The sequence below is a fragment of the Coregonus clupeaformis genome, chromosome 24 (assembly GCF_020615455.1).
Source record: "Coregonus clupeaformis isolate EN_2021a chromosome 24, ASM2061545v1, whole genome shotgun sequence".
In the NCBI taxonomy this organism is placed as follows: Eukaryota; Metazoa; Chordata; class Actinopteri; order Salmoniformes; family Salmonidae; genus Coregonus; species Coregonus clupeaformis.
The window spans coordinates 46346056-46370803 of record NC_059215.1 but is presented as its reverse complement, the minus strand read 5'-3'; the positions used below and the strand labels follow the sequence as shown (position 1 = coordinate 46370803).

The 24748-nt window shown below is 43.2% G+C and overlaps 1 protein-coding gene across 1 annotated transcript in view; it reads left to right on the top strand.

Moving 5' to 3' along the window:
* Positions 1-24748, top strand: part of LOC121538611 (metabotropic glutamate receptor 7) — a 128870-nt gene that overhangs the window by 95604 nt on the left and 8518 nt on the right. Inside the window, exons 4-8 of the mRNA XM_041846785.2 lie at positions 403-557; positions 1726-1863; positions 3904-4104; positions 17140-17279; positions 19705-20640. Coding sequence (XP_041702719.1) covers positions 403-557; positions 1726-1863; positions 3904-4104; positions 17140-17279; positions 19705-20640 — 1570 coding nt within the window. The remainder of the gene's footprint in view (positions 1-402; positions 558-1725; positions 1864-3903; positions 4105-17139; positions 17280-19704; positions 20641-24748) is intronic.

The following is a 24748-nucleotide window of genomic DNA, read 5'->3' as shown; positions in this document are numbered from 1 at the left end:
CTTTTGATTTTGCCATGATGTCAAGCAAAGAGGCACTGAGTTTGAAGGTAGGCCTTGAAATACATCCACAGGTACACCTCCAATTGACTCAAATGATGTCAATTAGCCTCTCAGAAGCTTCTAAAGCCATGACATCATTTTCTGGAATTTTCCAAGCTGTATGAAGGTACAGTCAACTTAGTGTATGTAAACTTCTGAGCCACTGGAATTGTGATACAGTGAATTATAAGTGAAATAATCTGTCTGTAAACAATTGTTGAAAAAATTACTTGTCTCATGCACAAGTGTGTGTAAACTTCCGACTTCAACTGTATGCATCTTCATAGGTTTCTGTGTACCCCCCTAATGGATTGCATGTGTCCCTTCTGCTTTCTCCTAATTCACACATGGCTGCCTTTGCAGGGGAGTTCTCAATGCCACCAAGAGAGCCAATCAGGTGGGCCATTTCCTGTGGATTGGATCGGACAGTTGGGGGGCGAAGAGTAGTCCAATACACCAGTTAGAGGACGTGGCTGTGGGAGCAGTCACTATACTGCCCAAACGCTCATCTATTAAAGGTACACACACACGCACGCACGCACGCACGCACGCACGCACGCACGCACGCACGCACGCACGCACACACACACACACACACACACACACACACACACACACACACACACACACACACACACACACACACACACACACACACACACACACACACACACACACACACACACTATATGGACCATATACACTATAATGACCACAGACTTGGCTATGTGCAGTTGTAGGAGACAGTAGAACGCATATTGTTGTACTGTGGTCTTGTGCGTAGCTCACAATCTCTACTGTTTTACCAGCAGTTCTGCTCAGTGTCACTACAATAATAGCCATTTATCATTACAATCTGGGGACTAGGTGGAAAGTGAAGTGTGGGTTTTTATAAAGCTTTTTTTAATTAGAGAGGTCTAGACAGGACAAGACTTGGTCTGGTAAGAGCCAGAAGGCAAGAGGAGTATATTAAACCAGCATGCATCATTGATGTCCCTTTCAAAAGAAAATCAGCCGAGTCATTCATTCATGATTAGTCATTATCTCTCTGATTCAGCTGATAAAACTGACCGTGTGAGAGAGAGGAAACCTGTGTAGACATTACTGTAGGACTATGAGTACATCACAGCTGGAAATGATACATCAAGCCTAGCTCTGTCTTTGTACTTGGTATTGATTAATATTACTGCTGACCTATTGATTTCATTGTTTATTACAGTAATTCATTTACACACGGTAGAAGAAGTTTTAAAAAAGAGTGCAACATAAAATACATAGACATACAGGTGCGTATATAGAACCCCCACAGAAGGCTTTCTCATAAATAAATACAAATGCCCAAAGCATAAAGCGTATTACACAAAAGTTAATGGATATATACTCTGTATATACAGACACCTACAAGGTACTGCCCTCAAAGGAAATACTGTAGCGTATAGACTTCACATACAAACCCTGTTCTTATTTACTATGCATCATGTCATATTCATGTGATTTCCAAGATTAAAGATCCAGGTGGTACACAGGAACTACAGTGGTCAAACTTGAATGAACAGTGGTTTAGTTGTACGGTAGCTATGAGACTAATACAACTCTTAACAGCCAGTACAGCACAGTGCTCCAGGAACAATGCCCAAGTCTCGCTTTATTACTTCCAGAATTCTCTTTTCTTTTTCGATTCTCCAGGGTTTGATGAATACTTCACCTCGCTCACCCTGGAGAATAATCGCAGGAATGTGTGGTTCGCTGAGTTCTGGGAGGAAAATTTTGACTGCAGGCTCCTCAGCTCCTCCAAACGAGAGGACACCAGCAGGAAATGCACAGGTAGGTAGCCAGAGATTTGTTTTCTTGGGTATTTGTATTTTCATTTGTTTGTTTGTGGGAGGGGGCATTGCCATTGGCAATGGTGCACTATTAAAAGAAGTGTCATTGGTCCATAGTAAAGTAAACGTTGTACTTTACACTGGACAAATGCTACTTATTTTAATAGTGCACCATTGCCAATTTAATGCATTTGCACTTTAATGCATGTAATGCTCCTATACAAGGGTACAGGTATAGGAATAGACTTGAATTGTAGTACACATTTTAATGCAGACTTGAAGGTGTAGGCCCACTGGATAATGCAAATAGCTTAAATAGCTGGTCCTACTGAGAGAGTAAAGTTGTGCCCAGTTGGGTAAAGGCACCATGTCAGCAGTGTTCAGCTGTTTTATGTATGCTAAGTAGCTGGTAGAGCAAACATGCATGCCATTTGGAGAGATGCTGATCAGAGAAACTACACAGAAATGATGAAAGTAAGTAAAGCTCTGCAGATGCAGTAACTCACTATTGATGCTCCCAAAGAGCTTTATTACTGACACTGTTTTAATCTAGCTGCAAGCATTATTCGTAATGAGGTGTGTTGGGACTTGGGAGCGTTGATAGTGTGGAAGTGTTTTTTTTAAAATATGATATCTATCCATCCTACAGGTATGCCAGCAAAGCTAAAAGAGATACAATACTACTATGTCAGTGCTAGTGACAGGGATTTATATATTTGATATGGCTTGCCTGTGAAGTACTGAAGGGCCGGCCTTGTAGCTATAGCAGTTGAAGTGACAGGGATTTGTTTGTATAATATGTTATATAGCATCTTTCATCATTTCTTTAGGTGCCGCATGCTACAGATCATAAACCACATAAAAACTGTATATAGAATATCAACAAAGCTTATAAGCATTGTACAAAGACACTAATATGCCTCTTATTCACATCCACGTCCTTCAGCCATACTAAGGAAGATATTCTCTTTTAACTGTGAAGTCGGCGTAGAGCTGCTTCCATTTCTCTCTTTTTCACATCTAACCAAGCCGATCAATATTTATGAATGTGAGGTACTGAGGGGAAGGTTTTTTTTTTGCATTCAAAGGTTTTTCTATCAACGCTCTACTCACTGCTCTGGAAAACAACAAAGGTTATCTGTGGGCTGAAATGTTTGTTGAAAGAAGAGAAACTGGAGAGAATGTCAACATTTATTGCTTTTGACCTTTTTAAGCTTTTGCCAGTCTCCCACATTGTATTCATATTCGTCAAGGTGACACAGCCTGTCTTTTTTCCTTCAAGTTCGCAACGTGCACTGGGAGTCTTTATTCAGTATTTACATGTGAAAATCACTCTGTGATCTCCTTGCACTCTGGCAGCTTTTCCCTACAGTGCTCTATAGCGCACCACAGTTAATCTGTTATTTTGTACTTTGGATTTACGAGCTGCTTTCCAGTTAATGCATCCTTGTTAATTACTGCTTGCGTGTTTCAAATGAATATATTCAGCGTCCATATGCCACGCTTAATGACATAACCTGTTCACATTAGCATGTAAAAAATGGCATTATACCTCAGTCAAAGGCTCCCCACCCACAAAAAGGTGAGAGAGAAGAAATCCCCCACCAACCTGAAGCCATTCATTACATATTCAGTCAGGGTATCACAAGTGAAATGAAAAGTTCTAGTCCATAGTGAAAGGACAGAGGAGCACTGAAGGGAGACAGTAATAGAACATGGGTCTGCTGACAATGCTAGGAGATGCCTCTAGAATGCCTCTCGTCATGGCCTTGAACACTCCTAAAATGGGACAAAAGTTATACAAATCTCAACAATAGGGCCTATAGTGGGCTGACTTCACTATGAAATATGCATATGTACATACGGTATTCAGTTCCACCTGCTCATCTCCTTCTTGAGTAGCATTTGGTTTTTGCACTACTGCAACAGAACTCCGGACTGTGAACCATGCTGTGATACATACACAATAGGGTGACTAATTCACAGTGTGTGACTCTGTCCTTTTCTTGACCTCCCCTCTCTCCCCTGTCTCATCCCTCAGGCCAGGAGCGGATCGGGATAGACTCCAAGTACGAGCAGGAGGGGAAGGTACAGTTTGTAATAGACGCTGTGTATGCCATGGCTCACGCCCTCCACAACATACAGAGAGACCTGTGTCCTGAGCACTCCGGCATCTGCCCTGGGATGGAGGCAGCCGAGGGGAAGACCCTGCTCAAGTACATACGCGACGCCAGCTTCAACGGTCAGTACATTTGTTATCCCTGGACCCTGTTCATGTGTGTATCCTCATAAAAAATATGGGCAAAGTGAAATAGAACAAGTTTCTCAAATGAGCACATACTGTATTTTTATTTGAGGTTTATTTAATAATAATAATAATAATAATATGCCATTTAGCAGACGCTTTTATCCAAAGTGACTTACAGTCATGCGTGCATACATTTTTTTTTGTGTATTTGAGAAGTACTGATTCATTGTAATTTGTTATATGTAAATAAAATAAGGACAGGTGGAAGGTATAATAGAATTGTGAACGTGCAGCGTCACTAGAGGCACTGAACTCTCATATGTGATGTGTTTAGCAACAATTAATCAAACATTATAAATGATACTGTCAGCGGTCCACACACTGTACATTGCTTTGAATTGGAATGTCCAATTCATGGAATGTCCAATTCTCTCCTTGAAGTTATAGTAAATTAAATTATATGGGACAGTAATTTCCCCTTGGGAATAAATAACGTTTATTTAGTTGAATTGAATGGAGGAATGTTCGGAGGGTGTGGGTGGGATGTGTCGTATAAGTAGGGGAGACCAGGGAACAAAGTAAAGGCCCTTTCTCACCAAGTCCGTGATTTTTTTTATATGAACACGTCTTATTTATGACGATGTTTACACCAATTGCAAAATATCGTCCTATCGCAAACCGTGAATTATTTATTCGGAACAGGTTCGATTTTTGCATCTTTTCACATGCGAAAATAAGTTGTTGACCAATATAAATTGTTATCTAGGACACTGCCACTGACAGGTCTGTGGCTTTGTTGTGTGAATTGATTATTCATTTCTCTGTGCCTGTTTTTATGTTTGCAATCCATCAGTGCAGCAATGTATCAATTTAGCCAATGTGATCACGTCACACCAGAGCTACACGTCGCTCTCACCATTCAAATTTCCCTGCCAGTTCATTGACAACGCTGTTGCCTATTTTATAGGCATTCAGCAAGCAAGCGCATCGATCGATGCTTCTCTCCTCGTTTCAAACTACAGTGGGGAGAACAAGTATTTGATACGCTGCCGATTTTGCAGGTTTTCCTAATTACAAAGCATGTAGAGGTCTGTAATTTTTATCATAGGTACACTTCAACTTTGAGAGACAGAATCTAAAACAAAAATCCAGAAAATCACATTGTATGATTTTTAAGTAATTAATTTGCATTTTATTGCATGACATAAGTATTTGATCACCTACCAACCAGTAAGAATTCTGGCTCTCACAGACCTGTTAGTTTTTCTTTAAGAAGCCCTCCTGTTCTCCATTCATTACTTGTATTAACTGCACCTGTTTGAACTCGTTACCTGTATAAAAGACACCTGTCCACACACTCAATCAAACAGACTCCAACCTCTCCACAATGGCCAAGACCAGAGAGCTGTGTAAGGACATCAGGGATAAAATTGTAGACCTGCACAAGGCTGGGATGGGCTACAGGACAATAGGCAAGCAGCTTGGTGAGAAGGCAACAACTGTTGGCGCAATTATTAGAAAATGGAAGAAGTTCAAGATGATGGTCAATCACCCTTGGTCTGGGGCTCCATGCAAGATCTCACCTCGTGGGGCATCAATGATCATGAGGAAGGTGAGGGATCAGCCCAGAACTACACGGCAGGACCTGGTCAATGACCTGAAGAGAGCTGGGACCACAGTCTCAAAGAAAACCATTAGTAACACACTACACCGTCATGGATTAAAATCCTGCAGCGCACGCAAGGTCCCCCTGCTCAAGCCAGCGCATGTCCAGGCCCGTCTGAAGTTTGCCATTGACCATCTGGATGATCCAGAGGAGGAATGGGAGAAGGTCATGTGGTCTGATGAGACAAAAATAGAGCTTTTTGGTCTAAACTCCACTCGCCGTGTTTGGAGGAAGAAGAAGGATGAGTACAACCCCAAGAACACCATCCCAACCGTGAAGCATGGAGGTGGAAACATCATTCTTTGGGGATGCTTTTCTGCAAAGGGGACAGTACGACTGCACCGTATTGAGGGGAGGATGGATGAGGCCATGTATCGTGAGATCTTGGCCAACAACCTCCTTTCCTTAGTAAGAGCATTGAAGATGGGTCGTGGCTGGGTCTTCCAGCATGACAACGACCCGAAACACACAGCCAGGGCAACTAAGGAGTGGCTCCGTGAGAAGCATCTCAAGGTCCTGGAGTGGCCTAGCCAGTCTCCAGACCTGAACCCAATAGAACATCTTTGGAGGGAGCTGAAAGTCCGTATTGCCCAGTGACAGCCCCGAAACCTGAAGGATCTGGAGAAGGTCTGTATGGAGGAGTGGGCCAAAATCTGGATTTTCTGGATTTTGTTTTAGATTCTGTCTCTCACAGTTTAAGTGTACCTATGATAAAAATTACAGACCTCTACATGCTTTGTAAGTAGGAAAACCTGCAAGATCGGCAGTTTATCAAATACTTGTTCTCCCCACTGTATATTACGGTTCAGTGTCTATATATACACTTACAAAAAAAGGGTTCCAAAAGGGTTCTTTGGCTGTCCCCATAGAATAACCCTTTTTTGTTCCAGGTAGAACACTTTTTGGTTCCAGGTACCTCTGTGGAAAGGGTTCTACATGGAAACCAAAATAGTTCTACCTGGAGCCAAAAAGGGTTCTTAGAAGGGTACTCCTATGGGGACAGCCGAAGAACCCTTTTAGGTTCTAGATAGCACCTTTTTTTTAAGAGTGCAGGCTACTCATTAAAGAGCTAGAGAGAGGGGGAAGAGATAGGCCAGTGAAGTTGCCAGCGGAGATGAGTGAATTGCGCCAGAAGGGAACAGTGAAGAAGACAGAGAGATGTATAAGTTAGAAGTTAATTCATATATGAATGCATCATTTGTATAGCCTATATATTAGGCTATATACACTGCTAAAAAAAATAAAGGGAACACTTCAACAACACAATGTAACTCCAAGTCAATCACACTTCTGTGAAATCAAACTGTCCACTTAGGAAGCAACACTGATTGACAAAAAATGTAACATGCTGTTGTGCAAATGGAATAGACAACAGGTGGAAATTATAGGCAATTAGCAAGACACCCCCAATAAAGGACTGGTTTTGCAGGTGGTGACCACAGACCACTTCTCAGTTCCTATGCTTCCTGGCTGATGTTTTGGTCACTTTTGAATGCTGGCGGTGCTTTCACTCTAGTGGTAGCATGAGACGGAGTCTACAACCCACACAAGTGGCTCAGGTAGTGCAGCTCATCCAGGATGGTACATCAATGCGAGCTGTGGCAAGAAGGTTTGCTGTGTCTGTCAGCGTAGTGTCCAGAGCATGGAGGCGCTACCAGGAGACAGGCCAGTACATCAGGATACGTGGAGGAGGCCGTAGAAGGGCAACAACCCAACAGCAGGACTGCTACCTCCGCCTTTGTGCAAGGAGGAGCATGAGGAGCACTGCCAGAGCCCTGCAAAATGACCTCCAGCAGGCCACAAATGTGCATGTGTCTGCTCAAACAGTCAGAAACAGACTCCATGAGGGTGGTATGAGGGCCCGACGTCCACAGGTGGGGGTTGTGCTTACAGCCCAACACCGTGCAGGACGAGTGGCGCAGTGGTCTAAGGCACTGCATCGCAGTGCTAGCTGTGCCACTAGTGATCCTGGTTCGAATCCAGGCTCTGTCGTAGCCGGCTGCGACCGGGAGACCCATGGGGCGGCGCACAATTGGCCTAGCGTCGTCCAGGGTAGGGGAGGGAATGGCCGGCAGGGATGTAGCTCAGTTGGTAGAGCATGGTGTTTGCAATGCCAGGGTTGTGGGTTTGATTCCCACGGGGGGCCAGTATAAAAAAATAATGTATGCACTCACTAACTGTAAGTCGCTCTGGATAAGAGCGTCTGCTAAATGACTAAAATGTAAATGTAAAATGTAATTTGCCAGAGAACACCAAGATTGACAAATTCGCCACTGGCGCCCTATGCTCTTCACAGATGAAAGCAGGTTCACACTGAGCACATGTGACAGACGTGACAGAGTCTGGAGACGCCGTGGAGAATGTTCTGCTGCCTGCAACATCCTCCAGCATGACCGGTTTGGCGGTGGGTCAGTCATGGTGTGGGGTGGCATTTCTTTGGGGGGCCGCACAGCCCTCCATGTGCTCGCCAGAGGTAGCCTGACTGCCATTAGGTACCGAGATGAGATCCTCAGACCCCTTGTGAGACCATATGCTGGTGCGGTTGGCACTGTGTTCCTCCTAATGCAAGACAATGCTAGACCTCATGTGGCTGGAGTGTGTCAGCAGTTCCTGCAAGAGGAAGGCATTGATGCTATGGACTGGCCCGCACATTCCACAGACCTGAATCCAATTGAGCACATCTGGGACATCATGTCTCGCTCCATCCACCAACGCCACGTTGCACCACAGACTGTCCAGGAGTTGGCGGATGCTTTAGTCCAGGTCTGGGAGGAGATCCCTCAGGAGACCATCCGCCACCTCATCAGGAGCATTCCCAGGCGTTGTAGGGAGGTCATACAGGCACGTGGAGGCCACACACACTACTGAGCCTCATTTTGACTTGTTTTAAGGACATTACATCAAAGTTGGATCAGCCTGTAGTGTGGTTTTCCACTTTAATTTTGAGGGTGACTCCAAATCCAGACCTCCATGGGTTGATACATTTGATTTCCATTGATAATTTTTGTGTGATTTTTTTGTCAGCACATTTAACTATGTAAAGAAAAAAGTATTTAATAAGATTATTTCATTCATTCAGATCTAGGATGTGTTATTTTAGTGTTCCCTTAATTTTTTTGAGCAGTGTATATTTTTACCCGACCCTCCCCTTACGTTTTAATTATTATTTTGGGTAACAGATAACATGCCTACCGTTTACCCTCATTCCTAGGACAGACCAGAGACTTAGCTATGCAGTTTTAGAAACGGTCCTTTGTTTTGTAAGCATTACATGGCAAAGTAGCCAGAAGGTTGTGGATTCGCAGAGCACTGCGGACAAGGGTAGGGATGAAAAGTTCTCCATTATAATGAAAGAACTGCATGAATTTATCACCTTATTTGCAGTCAGAGAAAAAAGCCTTTCATAAATGCATTTCATGCCACTCTAAATCATTTTACATCATAGTACCACAATACCACAACAGAGCATGACAAGGAATGAGCACATGCTGCAGCACCGGAGACGTTTTGATTTCTATACAGGATATTGTAAAAAAAGAGGATAGTCTAAGTTTGGAACAGTGCTAAAGTTGTCTATCAACTGTAAACATTTAGCGGAACAGAAGCCATTCGTTTTTTAACACAGCAGCCACATATCATCAGATAGGCCTATATGCATTGTAACTTTTTTTATTTGGGAAACTATCATTTTCTAATTTATTATATTTTATTCCATGATATTTTTGTTACAAAACAGATATCTGTTGACTGTGATTAGGGCATGGGAATATAAGAATATCTGCTAGACTAAATAAACAAACTAGGCATGCATAGCTCACCGCATGATCCTCAAACCAAAGACTGTTTCTAAAAGTGAATTCAAAGGCACAAATGCTTCACAATCGATTTCTTAAATGGTAGGCTATTATCGTGTCACGTCTGCTGTTGGTGGCTTATTGCTGTCAATCAAAGAGTCCGCTTAGGCTGCACCGTGATTAGAGGCTTTTATTAATATCACAAGGTTACAGCATAAGTTACAGACCCGCGGTGTCTGGAGAAGCCCCGTCCCAAATTAATCTGAATGCTTCTGCCCGCTCTTTGTCTAACCCATACTTATAAACAATGCAAACAGATGGGTTGCTCCCTCTTCTGGCCAATCACCAGTCTCCCCTGGGGCGTCACCCTCCAAACGGCTACATTTGAACTAAGATAAACAACATTCCATTTCTTCATAAAAACATTTAACAAAGGCATAATCCTAATACACGACACTATAGCCTTGAAATAATAATATAACCAAAATAATTAATTTTTGTTCCTTCTTTGGCTACCTGGCTTGCTCCTGACTGATTTAGAGTTAGTATATTGTTTAATAGCCTGTTGAAATGTTGAAAGTCAATTCATAGTGACAGGATCACACATTAATTACGAAGCAAAGTAAATATTTTGTCTCCTCAGCTATAGAAGGTTGTAGCGCAGCCTCCGACCGTCATAGAGACAAACCAGAGATGTCCCATAGGTATTGGAGTCACGTCTTTCCCCGGCATTTTACAGCTTTTTTCTAGCATAAAGCATTGCGGACTAAAGCGCTGTTATACACTGATTATACAAAACTTTAAGAACATAGACTGACCAGGTAAATCCAGGTGAAAGCTATGGTCCCTTATTGTTGTCACTTGTTAAATCCACTTCAATCAGTGTAGATGAAGGGGAGGAGACAGGTTAAAGGTGGATTTTTAAGCCTTGAGACAATTGAGGCGGATTTTGTATGTGTGCCATTCAGAGGGTAGATGGGCAAGAAAAAATATTTAAGTACCTTTGAATGGGGTATGGTAGTAGGTGCCAGGCGCACCGGTTTGTGTCAAGAACTGCAATCCTGCTGGGTTTTTCACGCTCAACAGTTTCCTGTGTGTATCAAGAATGGTCCACCACCCAAAAGACATCCAGCCAGCTTGACACAACTGTGGGAAGCATTGGCGTCAACATGGGCCAGCATCCCTGTGGAACACTTTCGACATCTTGCAGAGTCCATGCCCCGACGAACTGAGGCTGATCTGAGGGCAAAAGGGGGGGTGCATCTCAATATTAGGAAGGTGTTACTAATGATTTATATACCAGTGCATTCGGAAAGTATTCAGACCCCTTGACTTTTTCCACATTTTGTTATGTTACAACCTTATTCTAAAATGGATTCAATTGTTTTTTCCCCCTCATTAATCTACACACAGTATCCCATAATGACAAAGCAAAAACACGTAAAAAAAAAAAAGAAAAAAAAAGGAAATATCACATTTACATAAGTATTCAGACCCTTTACTCAGTACTTTGTTGAAGCACCTTTAGCAGCGATTACAGCCTCGAGTCTACTTGGGTATGACGCTAAAAGCTTGGACTACTGTATTTGGGGAGTTTCTCCCATTCTTCTCTGCAGATCCTCTCAAGCTCTGTTAGGTTGGATGGGGATTGTCGCTGCACAGCTATTTTCAGGTCTCTCCAGAGATATTTGATCGGGTTCAAGTCCGGGCTTTGGCTGGGCCACTCAAAGACATTCAGAGACTTGTCCCGAAGCCACTCCTGCATTGTCTTGGCTGTGTGCTTAGGGTCGTTGTCCTGTTGGAAGGTGAACCTTCGCCCCAGTCTGAGGTCCTGAGCACTCTGAAGCAGGTTTTCATCAATGATCTCTCTGTACTTTTTTCCATTAATCTTTCCCTCGATCCTGACTAATCTCCCAGTCCCTGCCGCTGAAAAACATCCCCACAGCATGATTCTGCCACCACCATGCTTCACCGTAGGGATAGTGCCAGGTTTCCTCCAGACGTGACGCTTGGCATTCAGGCCAAAGAGTTCAATCTTGGTTTCATCCGACCAGAGAATCTTGTTTCTCATGGTCTGAGAGTCATTTAGGTGCCTTTTGGAAAACTCCAAGCGGGCTGTCATGTACCTTTTACTGAGGAGTGGCTTCCGGCTGGCCACTCTACCATAAAGGCCTGATTCTCCCATCTCCACAGAGGAACTCTGGAGCTCTGTCAGAGTGTCCATTGGGTTCTTGGTCACCTTCCTGACCAAGGCCCTTCTCCCCCGATTGCTCAGATTGGCCGGGCGGCCAGCTCTTGGAAGAGTCTTGGTGGTTACAAACTTCTTCCATTAAAGAATGATGGAGGCCACTGTGTTCTTGGGGACCTTCAATGCTGCAGACATTTTTTGGTACCCTTCCCCAGATCTGTGCCTCGACACAATCCTGTCTCAGAGCTCTACGGACAATTTGTTCGACCTCATGGCTTGGTTTTTGCTCTCACATGCGCTGTCAACTGTGGGACCTTATATAGACAGGTGTGTGCCTTTCCAAATCATGTCCAATCAATTGAATTGACCACAGGTGGACTCCAATCAAGTTGTAGAAACATCTCAAAGATGACCAATGGAAACAGGATGCACCTGAGCTCAATTTCGAGTCTCATAGCAAAGGGTCTGAATACTTATGTAAATAAGGTATTTTTGTTTTTTATTTGTAATAAATGTTCAAACATTTCAAAAAACTTGTTTTTGCTTCATCATTATGGGGTATTGTGTGTAGATAGATGAGGAAAAAAATTTATTTAATCAATTTTAGAATAAGGCTGTAACAAAACAAAACGTGGAAAAAGTCAAGGGGTCTGAATACTTTCCGAATGCACTGTATATACTTTCAGCACCCATGCGCTGTCCATCTCTGCGGCTGCTGCTTCATAGTAATGTAAGTTATGTAAATTACTGGAGTATGGCTTATTGTGAGGTCAGTAACTCTGATAAATAGCTTCATTATGGGCAACAAAACATATTGTTTTCATTCAAATCAACTATAGCAGTAGCAAGCTTACCTCCGGTCCTCCTTCTCATCTCCGCCCTCTCCCAACTCAACAGGACATCAATATGCCTACTCTGACATGCCTACTATGCCTACTCTCGCACAGATATAGAATTTTTTGTACAAATAATACGTTATTTTCGGAAGAAGACTTTGATTCACCTTCTGAAGTGCCACCATACAGAACACAGCTATTAGTTTGGCAGCACAAAAGGGTTTACATCAACAAGAGCAGAGAAGGCCAGGGCTCATGATTTGGATAGCCTATCCATTGAAGTGTGTAATGCAGTGTCGTCTAGTTTTATATACACCATCCCAGCAGCGCAAAAACTCAGGAAGGAAGTACATTTTCTTAGAAACCTGTGCTTCTCCGATAATTGCTCTTCGTATAGCCTAGGCCTACAGCCTATAGTATAGGCTATGGATCATTTGATTTAGACCACACTTGATATTGTGCACCCAGCAGAGAGTCAGGGATGAGGGGCAGCATCGGGCACACATCGAGATATAATAAGCAACTAATTATCAAACCCTAAGCAATATGACATTTAATCGATTACAAATTACATGACCCTCCCCTGGAATAAAACAATATATATACTGCACCCTCGCCCTGACTGAAATTGAAAAAGCATGAACCTCCCACATTTTCCTCCAGGTAACAATTGTGTAAATTCCGTTCGCTTCCTTATGTGTCTAAGGGAGAAGCTCTGCAGGCGGCTTTGATTGATGGGTCCTTTTAGGTGGGTGTATTAGTTTGCTAATTATCTATGTCCATTCAGAAAGTTTCCTAAAATAGGCCTACCCTGTCTGGACTTCATGTCTTTAATCAGATAGAAAGAAAACTGTAGGCAGCAAGCATCATGATAGTCAGCATATGTGCGAGGAATCATGACAGGTGCTAGTTTTGCATTTCCTCTCTTATTAAACGGGGTGCAACTGAATGAAACGTAGCCAAGCTCCTTTAATGATTCATCCTATAGGATGAATAGCCTATCCTAATATTTTCAGTAGCATATACTTTTTCCAGTAGTATGTGATGTTTCTCTCATTACTGCATGCTCTCCATTCACTTTGAACAACATATTGCCACTGAGGATGACCGCAGCAGTGTTGGTTACATTATGCAAATTATTCATTTAGATAAAACAAAAAATAATTAATGGTTTAAGCAAAACCTCATAAGCATGTAGACACACTAACTAAAGCAATAACAAATTGAATAACAGATTTCTAAGTTGTTTCTAATTTGAGTTATTTAGTTGTTAGTACTGATACTGTGTTACTTTGTTATCCGGTCTTCTCTATGAGTTACCTTGCTTGGCAGAGGGACATTGGTATTTCTCATGTATGTGTTGTTACTATGTGGCATAACCATATCTGAAATAGACTTATTCAAGGTCTTAAGGCTTACATTTTCTGGTGGTCTCAGATAGAAGTTAGGAAAGGCTTTGTTGCTGCCTGCTGGTATTTGTCAATGGGTCCGCACAATTCATACACTCTTAGAAAAAAGGGTTCCAAAAGGGTTCTTTGGCTGTCCCCATGGAGGACTCTTTTTGGTTCTAGGTAGAACCCTTTTTGGTACCAGGTAGAACCATTTTTGGTTCCAGGTAGAACTCCTTTGGGTTCCATGTAGAACCCTACATGGAACCCAAAAGGGTTCTATCTGGAACCAAAAAGGGTTCTTCAAAGGGTTCTCCTATGGGGACAGCCGACGAACCCTTTTCGGTTCTTGATAGCGCCTTTCTTTCTAAGAGTGTATAAATGTACAATAATTAGCATGAAGTACTTCTAACAGCATTCAGAAAAAAAGCAGACAAGCTGTTGCTGTAATTTGTTGCACTCTTGCTGAACATATACAGTACCTGTAATACACTTGCAATAACACTGTCACAGAGGAATGCTCAGCTCACAAAATGTGCCTTTACTCTGTCTACCCCCACTGAAGCAGTATTCACTAACCTTTCTACTTGTAAGCCAACATTAGTACTCCTGTATCTTTGACAGCCAAATCTCTGTGTTCTTTCCTGCATCCTGGCTGGACCGTGTATGTGTGTGCACGTGCGGGTGCATGTTCACCTGTGTGTGTATATATTAGAGTATGTGAATATGCATGTGTGTGTGTCCATGTGTGCGTGCCTGTGTGAGTTGGGTTTGTTGCTCTCCCCACTGTGCTGGAGACGGAGCTTAAGAGAGTGAAAGAAAGAGAGCCTCCAGTCCACCCACACTGCTCGACACAGCACAGCAGCAGTGCACTTTTGTCATGTTTTAGTTCAGAGCCCCATGCGAACGTATGAATCTTTCATCTTATACGGCACTCTCACAAAGCTGTCTACACAGATCATTTTGATCCCTTGGGAATAACAGGAAACGTACAATAGAATGGAATTTGTAATGGCTTCCTATCTGCAAGGAGAGCCACGCTGCGTAATTATTTGCTTACTGACTGTGTGTTTGTGTGTGTGTGGGGGATTCTTTGTACTGCTATGTGCGTGGAACAAGACAGTCTTGTAGACCTGTCATACCCACAGTGTACTATGTCAACACCATGTCAACAACTAGATACAGTATGTCAACAATTCTATTATCTGTCTGTTGGAAGCAGAAGTGACAGATTGTTGACTACCACCCCTGTGTGTTTTTTTGTTTGTTTCAGTTTCATTCTAAAGAGGATTCTGCCGTACTGCAGCTACTGTATACTGTATGTTTAGTACAAGTATTGGTAGCATAACACTTTACATGAGCCTTTTGTCTTAATAAGGGCTACATAATCATGGTATAATACTGACACAATTGATGTCCTACACATTCATGACAGCTGATGTTAGCTTATGACAGCTGACAATACATTTTCTTGACACAAGCCGTTGTTTATCAGCAAAATATTCAGCACACATTCAGAGTGGAAGTTGTTTCAGTGAATTAGCTCCCCTTTCTGAACCCAATTGAGCTCTTCTAATACACCTTGCAGAATATTAACGCTGCCATTTCCAAAGCTGTTGAAGATAGTGAATAGTGTCATACAAACTTTGATAGAGTGGCAGATTCAGTCCTCCCATGAGATTTCTGTAGACTTTCGGTCTCTTCCTGTATGTATGGTGCATCTAAATGAGTTTTTTACTCTCTGTAATCTCGTTGCTTGCTGCTAGAGGGGACATTTTGGCCTTGCTTTTTTGTAGAATGTTCAATGACAAATGTCCTTGAAAGAAAACTGGTGTGTAGGCTACTGAAAGTCCCTCCTGACACAAACTAAAAGGAAAGGTGTACAGCATTGGGGTACAGCCTCTACCTAACAAAGCCAAAGTCCTACACAAAACACAAAGGCAACATGTCCCCCAGAACCATTTTGGACAGTGTTATTGGTCATTCCTCTTTTACACTTTTTATAGTCAGAACTATAACTGCAGTCAATTCCCATGCCAGATCGGATTCGAGTCCTATTTTAGAAATGGTGTCTACTATGCCATTGAGTTATTGTATGCACTGCCAAGGTTAACTCACTGTTGAACTGAAGGAGTAATACAGTCCTTCTTACAATGGCAGGATGAGAGGCATCAACCTCACTGTGTGTTGTATAGGGCTCTATGTCACATCAACAAAGCAGGGCCAACTCTCACTGAGGGCCACTCATTTCTTCTTAGTTATTTTTAAGTTCTCAAGAACTTCTTCATTATGGCGAGGTCATATACACAGACACATGTACATGAATAGCCTACACAACTACACACACACACACTCCCAAACACACGCACACACACAAATCAAGCCACAGATTTCATTTCTCGAATATCGTGATTCAGGTGTCCAGAACCTTCAGTAAGTTAATTAGCCTGCGGTATTCTGCTTGAGACAGGCTGCTACAAACTGCGACCAGATGGGGACCGAATGATGCTTTGGGTGACCTATTTATCTCATTTTGCTTCATCTCCTGTCCAGCATGAGTGATTGAGATGGTTTACTTTTGACCTGAGGAAATGTGCATTGGTCTTGAAGAATGGGCACCGTATGATATTCCTGATGCACAGATGTGATAACCTAAAGCTGAACACTGCTTCATTGATGCTGCGCATAGACCTAATGATGTCTCACACAGCTCTGATACTGAAGTGCTCAGATGTGAAATGTAGGGCTGCGGTGTGGTGTTGGATAGCCTTAGTACACACTCTTTCACAACAGAGCAATCATCTCAGTCAGTAGGGAGCTAGCTGACTTGCTAGCGTTCTAATGGGGACAGGAAATGAGTCATGGTCATTAGGAATAGCCCATTAGTACATGAGCACGCCCTGTGGCCCTCGATGTCCACAGAACTGTTTATAGCTTATAAACCACAGAACATGGGACACTAGGTTAAATGTCAATGTTTCTCTCACAGGGGTTTATGTACTGTTGGCCCAATGTGCTGAAGACCAACCACAGGCCTTTATTGGTTGAATCTTAACATAAAATGGGCATGTGTAATTCAATTATTTGCACAAATATCTACTCAATATAAAACTAACACATTCCTTTTCTATTTCTCCTTCCTTCTGTCTTCCTGCAGGTAGTGCAGGCACGTCGGTTATGTTTAATAAAAACGGTGACGCCCCGGGACGCTACGACCTGTTCCAGTTTCAGATGACCAACTCCAGTGTTCCTGATTACAGGCCAATCGGACAGTGGGTGGAGACACTCCGACTCAGGGTAAGGTTATGGCCTGTAATCTTGGCTGGGACCAAGGCCACATGGTCCAAAAATCCTTATAATGCTTATAATGGCCTTATTTGATTATATTTATGATCTGTAGAGATACATTTAATTCATTTTAGAAAAATGTAAGTGGATAATAGGCAGAATCTACCACATACCCAAAGCTGATTAGTGAAGGTGCTGGAAGCAAGAGGCAAAACAGGAAAAAGTCGCTGCACACTTCCAGTCAGATGCACATTTCTTTGAATAGTAGCTTTCAGTCAGTCGACCTTCATCAGCGCATGCTCTGATGAAGTCTCTGATGAAGGTCGACTGACTGAAAGCTCAGCTACTATTTAAAGCAATTTGCATCGGACTGAAAGTGTGCAGAGACTTTTTATCAGAGAAATATAAGTGGCACTTGAGAAAATGGTGATTGATTGGCCACTAATTAGTACAAAACTTGTTTAGGAAGAGCAACGTAAAATCAAATTGAGGAATTAGCCTATAGGCCTGAGACTGTTGCGCTTGCTTTTTGGCAAGACAACGATTAGTTGTCTAAAGCAGAAAAAGACTGGCACCTGTCTAATGAAATATGTTTGTCAAGAAATATTGAGGAGACAGATGATGTTGATGATGTCATCTCTGATGAAGAGCTGCATCATAATGTGTGTGTCTAAATGCGGCTTAAATCTACCCTGACAACAACAAACCCAACGAACCACCCCTCTTCCCAAAATAATAAAGAAAGAGAAATAAATAAATTATAACTACAGCAGCCATATCAGTCCAAGGTGACAAATCTTGCTTTGTGGTCTCCATAGCAACAGTGGTGTTGGTCTCATTACTGTTTCCACCCGTAGAGTCAGTGTTTAATCAGGACCTGTTCCAGGGAGCAACATTGTCCACATAACAAATCACAGCCACAAGCCCCTGCACAGATAACTGAGAGCAGATCATAATCCACTGAGACAGCGTTGAGACAACACATTTGTCATACACGTGAGCTGCAGGACATGAGAGAGTAGCGTATACAGGAATGCTCACACACACACTGTAGTCATTGTAGGTATTGGCTTGCACTAAGGTATTGACCAGACAAAAGGAGTAGATTTGAAGACAGCTGAATCTTTTGGTGTGATAATCTCTGGTTGTGTAATATCTTAAAGCCCCAGCACAGACTTTAATGTGATTATTATCCGAGCAATTTACAGAATCATTCCAAATATGTCATGGTTTTTGGGAGCCAGAGATATGGGGAAAATTATACAAGTTGTGATGTTGGATGGCAAAGTGTAAGACAAAGAGTTGTTCTAGATGACTTGTACTGACTTTAAGGTTTAACATCAAGTCTGACTTTGTTAAACTAATATTGTCGTCAAATGCAATGCCAAAGAAATCCACAGGAGTGTTGAGGCTCAGTATGTTTTAAGTAATTCAGTAACCTTCTCTAAATTCTCTCTGTAGCCGACTCTACATCTTTGTGACAAAATAACAATTCTGAAGAGAAATTCCCCCTCTAAAACTGTTGTAAAATCAGCATTTTTAAGGCGGTAAATCTGATTCTCCTAAACGAATCCCATTTTTCATACCTCTCTGGCTTCTGCGCTCTTTATTAATCACATAACATACTGTATGTGTCTGGCATTTCATTGTTTTTCTCTTTTAAGTTTGTCACGCTCGTCTGAAGGAGGAGACCAATGCGCAGCGTTGCGAGTGAACATGATGACTTTATTAACTTAAAGCAACCACGAAGAAAACAACAAATGACGATCCGTGAAGTTCTATACTGAATACTACTAACAGCAACAAAGAAACATAGAACCCACAAAACAAAGGAGAAAACACACAGAATATATATGGCTCCCAATCAGAGATAACGAGCCGACAGCTGACACTCGTTACCTCTGATTGGGAGTCATCGACCAATCACCACATGACACAAACAAAATGAAACTCACCCATCCCCAACACCACCAAATGAAATACACCCAACACAAGAAAATGAACAACCCTGGCTCAATATAAACGTCCATAGAGCCAGAGTGTTACAAAGTTCTGTCTCCATGGTGATATGAATTACTCTTGAGTACGGAATAGGACACATGAAAGTATATTGGTTTATTTAGGATATTCTTAGCAATCTTATGATTGATGAAAGAGATATTGTATTCTCCGCTGCAACAACTCAATGGAGGTTATATTAAGTGTAATCTAGAGTATAGCACTTGCTGCAGTAGTAGCGAGTTAGCCAGTAAGACATGGTGTGACATGAGACATGTACCTCATCCTGTATGCACACACCAAGTCCAGGCCCATTTGCCTGTCAGGTAGATGTAAACCACTTCATCCCTATCGACCAGCCCTCTTATCTGAAGTGCTACCTCCACTGCTTACCTCCCTCTCACCCCGTGGCCTGTGTCCTCTCTCTCTCTCTCAGCTCGAGGAGATGCAGTGGCCAGAAGGGGAGCCGGATGTTCCTATCTCTGTGTGCAGTCTGCCCTGTAAGACAGGTGAGAGGAAGAAGAGGGTGAAGGGCATGCCATGCTGCTGGCACTGTGAGCTGTGTGATGGCTACCAGTACCAGTATGATGAGACCTCGTGCCGCCTGTGCTCCTACGACATGAGGCCCGACCCCAACCGGACGGCCTGCCAACCTATCCCCATCGTCAAGCTGGAGTGGCACTCCCCCTGGGCCGTTATTCCCGTCTTCCTCGCCATGCTGGGCATCATCGCCACCATCTTCGTCATGGCAACGTTCATACGCTACAATGACACACCCATTGTGCGGGCATCGGGCCGCGAGCTGAGCTATGTGCTGCTGACGGGCATATTCCTGTGTTACATCATCACCTTCCTGATGATTGCCAAGCCCGATGTGGGCGTGTGCTCCTTCCGGAGGATCTTCCTGGGCCTGGGGATGTGCATCAGCTACGCCGCGCTGCTCACCAAGACCAACCGCATCTACCGGATCTTTGAGCAGGGCAAGCAGACGGTGACCGCCCCACGTTTCATCAGCCCCACCTCCCAGATCGCTATCACCTCCTCCCTCATCTGCCTGCAGCTGCTGGGCGTGCTCATCTGGTTCGCCGTGGACCCACCCAACACCATCATTGACTACGACGAGCAGAAGACCATGAACCCCAACCTGGCGCGTGGCGTGCTGAAGTGTGACATCACGGACCTGCAGATGATCTGTTCGCTGGGCTACAGCATCCTTCTCATGGTCACATGTACCATCTACGCCATCAAGACCCGGGACGTGCCAGAAGACTTCAACGAGGCCAAGCCCATCGGCTTTACCATGTACACCACCTGTATCGTCTGGCTGGCCTTCATCCCCATCTTCTTTGGCACAGCCCAGTCTGCAGAGAAGGTGAGTCATCCCTCTCTCCCTCTCCCTCCGGCTGCGCTGCTTCCTCTCCTTCCAGCCTGTGTTTTATCTCATGCAAACACACACACTGACACTGACACACACATAGAGACGCAAGAACAGGCACACACATAAGCAAACACACACACACAGTGGCTGTGTGTGTTCAAGACTCATTTTCTTTTGATTTCAAATTCATATGGCTTAGATGTGCATAAAAAACCCACACAAGGACCGCAGGAGACGTAAATAGGCATTGTAAAGGGGAGGGGGATATTCTAAGAAGATGAATGCCTGAGGAGAGCATGGAAAGGAGGGGGGTAGTAATTATCTTAGCTCTCAAGCCTGGGGCTCAACACTATTATGCCTCATCCTGTGGAGGAAGAGGTGGAGGAGGAGGAGGAGGAGGAGGAGGAGGAGGAGGAGGAGGAGGAGGAGGTGGAATAGGAGAAGGAGGAGGAGGAGGAGGAGGAGGAGGATGAGGAGGAGGAGGAGGAGGAGAAGAAAAAGGGGGATAAATCGTCTGACTCACGACATTCCATTCCTTGACAAGGTGCACTCTAGAAATGCACTTGACATCAGCAGCTACTGGAGTTGATTGATAATCCTGACCCTCTGTGCTAGTCATTGCTTATCTGAACAGTATTGGACAGAATACAGACGCATTTATCTGCTCTATTCAGGAGCTGCGTGTGATGCTTGGCAGGCCTTCTGTACATGATGTAGCTGAGTGGATGTTTTCCACTGACAGAATATCGACGTCGACAGGAAAGTGTTACTCCTAACCTTTTGAGAGTCGCACCGTTCAATATCCTTTCTGCTAGGCTACAGAAAGAGAGAGATCACAAAATGATTTTCCTCATCAATTTGCCTCTGATTTCATAGTTGAATTACGCTCTCAGAAGCGATTAGGAGTACATTATGTTACGCGCAGTGACTAGAGAGCCTGTAATGTGTTTATCTATCTTGATGCAGTTAACTCTTACAGAACACTGGCTATCGTCTTACACACTCCTAAGCCTCAAAGAAAGTGCTAGCCTCTTGATGCAAGGCTCTTTGTAGGCCCACTCCTGTGGCCTTCAGCAGATAGGGAGGAGTGGTTTACAGGGACCCCTCCATTACCCCTTAAGTGTTTGTGTGTCTGTGTGTTTGTTTGTGTGTGCATTTGCGCATGTACACATGTGTGTGTTTGCTATGTGCACAGGGTCTGATTGCTATATTTGACCAGGCTCCTTATCTCAAAATGACCTTGCACTTGTTGCTTGTGACTGATAAACCCCCCCCCCCCCAGTTTGATTTAGATTTATCTTGGCCATTCAGGGACTCCCATTATCTAAAGATGTGTGGCAACATGGTGGCGATACGATGCCAGGGAACTCCTAATATTGAGTCTGAGATTGAGATATCCAGTTGACCTTATGTTATTGTATCCCGCTTTGATCGCACAGCCAAAGCTCTGTTGCCGTATTGACTGAATTCTCTGCAGCTCCGCGCCATTCCGATGCCTGCCCTTATTTTTCCGCACCTGTGCCTCCCCCACACCCAAACCCATGTTGTGTGAAGCCATGCACACACGGCAACAAAAGATCACACAGCGGTCTCTCTACACCTGCATTCTCCCAGTCAGCCACTCATCAGTCAGCACACAGGCTAATGACTGTGAGAATCACCAGCTTCCAAATCCAACTTGTTTAATGTGCCACTGCCTTCCACTCACTAGGAATGGGGAATGATCCAACAGTATGTAACTGTTGGAATAGAACTACTTGTAAGGGATTGTGAATAATCCTGTAATAAGAATGTGCACCTGTGTTTAATTCAAGCAAAGCCGCAAATAACATTGGAAAATGTGGGTATTAACTGTCATATTGTCTGCTGTTTTTTACAAGAATTTAAAACATTCTGGAGTGATCAGGTATCAGGTTCCAGGTTTACCCATTGTATTTGAATGTTTCAAGAATCTCTAAGTAATCTCTAACTGTGTATCATTCATTACATTTGACCAAGTGAAAACCACCTTTGTGAAGAACTCTGTGGTGACTCTTGACACCAAACATCACACAACCAAACTTTTCCCTGAAAGTATAGAAACTTCGATAAGAGTTAACCACACTCGGAAATGGAAACTCATGTTAAACCAAACTTTAATACCTCAACACGTCTTAGAAGCACTTAAAGTCTTGTAAGACGTCACTTGTGTTTATATGAACTTCTTAAAGGGTTATTAAAGATGTCTGGCAAGAAGCATTTCCTCCTTCAACTTTTAAGGGGGCGGAAAAATAGCATCTTCTGCAGCAGCATCTCCCGATCTGCTTGTATTTCAGCAAATAATTTTTTGGGACAAGAGTTAGACATGACATTTTCTTTGTCAAGGCGCTCTGCATTCCTGAATTGATACTCTGGATGCCTACTGACTGTGTCTGCCTGGGATTGCAATCTGGAACCTCAAACAACATGCAATGCTCGCCAAAGCTTTACAATCAACAGAAGGAGAACTGCGGGAACCAGGGGCATTAAGTTAAGCCTTATCCTTATTATAGTGGTTAGAGATTGAGAATGTCTTCTGAAAGGGGGGATATATTTTTAACAAGAAAGCACCAGGCCAAGAGGGTAACCTAAAAGGATGCAATAAGCTGAGCACATGCCGATAATAACTGGAAATCATTGTAGGTAGCCTATAGTAACAGCATCAAGTCAGTATATTCAAGTCAATACTTCACATTGTATAAATAGACATTCCCATTGAGCACATCTCAGTTTTGGCGTGTTTAATAAACAGCCTCCTCTGATCAAGGCATCACAGGTTTTATTTATTTAATTTTTTTTAGAGATATTTGCAGCAGAACAAGGCAGATGTTTGATCGCCTCCTGTAATATCCCAAAACATAATCTCTGTGCCATTGTCATCTACACCGGCCCAGGCATGGGCATTTGCAGCAGGTGAGTGACAGCCAATTAGAGAGTTTATGAGAGGCCCATTCATAAGCAGAGGGAGAAGTGGGTCCCCATAGCAGCACGCAGACACACTTCCTTTTGAACTGACTGAGCTGAGCCAGGCTGGGAAAGTAGGCCACCCAAAGCAGCAAGAGACTTCCAGGTAGATGAGTGGAGAATGCAAATCCCCCAGATCCATTATTGAAGGCGTTCTCCACCAGGGCAGGAGAGCATCCTAATTGTCACTTTTCTGAATGGTGTCTTTATCTCTGTGTGCATTTATAATCCCCATCTTATACCATACAACATTGCCTGTGCTTTAAGTACATCCCTAGTGGGCATAATTATCTAAAAACCTTTCACCAGCTTTTTGTCCGGGTAGATAGAAGGCGGTTGGTGGATTGGTTTCCTGTTACATGGATGTTGGCATTTGGCGATGCTCTTCATTGAGATGGTAAAACTCAGGCTCAAGCATTTGATTCCTGATTAGAATCTGAATAAATCATTACTGCAGCTATAAATAGAGAGTTGCCAAGCAGTTGTAAAATTTACTTCATGTATTTATTTATGTTAAAGCAACAGGAATTAATTATAAATGCTCTGTGACAAGCTAAACATTCATGTGGTGGGTGAGAGGGAATGCGAATTTGGGTCAAGCTCCCACTGAAGCACTCTGAAAAACCCTGTCTGTGTGACAGAAGCTTGGACAGCTAACTACCAAAATTGTGTTAACGTGTGTGTGTGAGTGTGTGTGTGTGTGTGAGTGTGTGTGTGCGTGTCTGTGCATGTGCATGCATGCATTTGTGTGTGTATGACTCTTACACTTCTTGTGGGCTACTGTAGAAAAATCTCTTACGTAGTAAAAAGTCTCTTACATAGTCAATGAATCTATTTTGATAGGGTCAGCATTGCAGTAGATCATCTCATTACAAGTTTATTTTAGTGGTGTTTTAGTAGCTTGCACCAAACTCTGTGGTGGTGATGCTGGTGGTCTTGCTATGGATACCAAACATGGAAACATAGCGAGGGGTGGAGATCCTCTGGTGATGAGTGATTACAAAGCATGGAGCGCTGCAGGCTTTGATCAGTGGCCCCTATAGCCAATCACACACGCTGTAAATTGACAGCAATCCGGAAAACACACACAACAATTCCATTCTCTTCTGTTTACAATGGT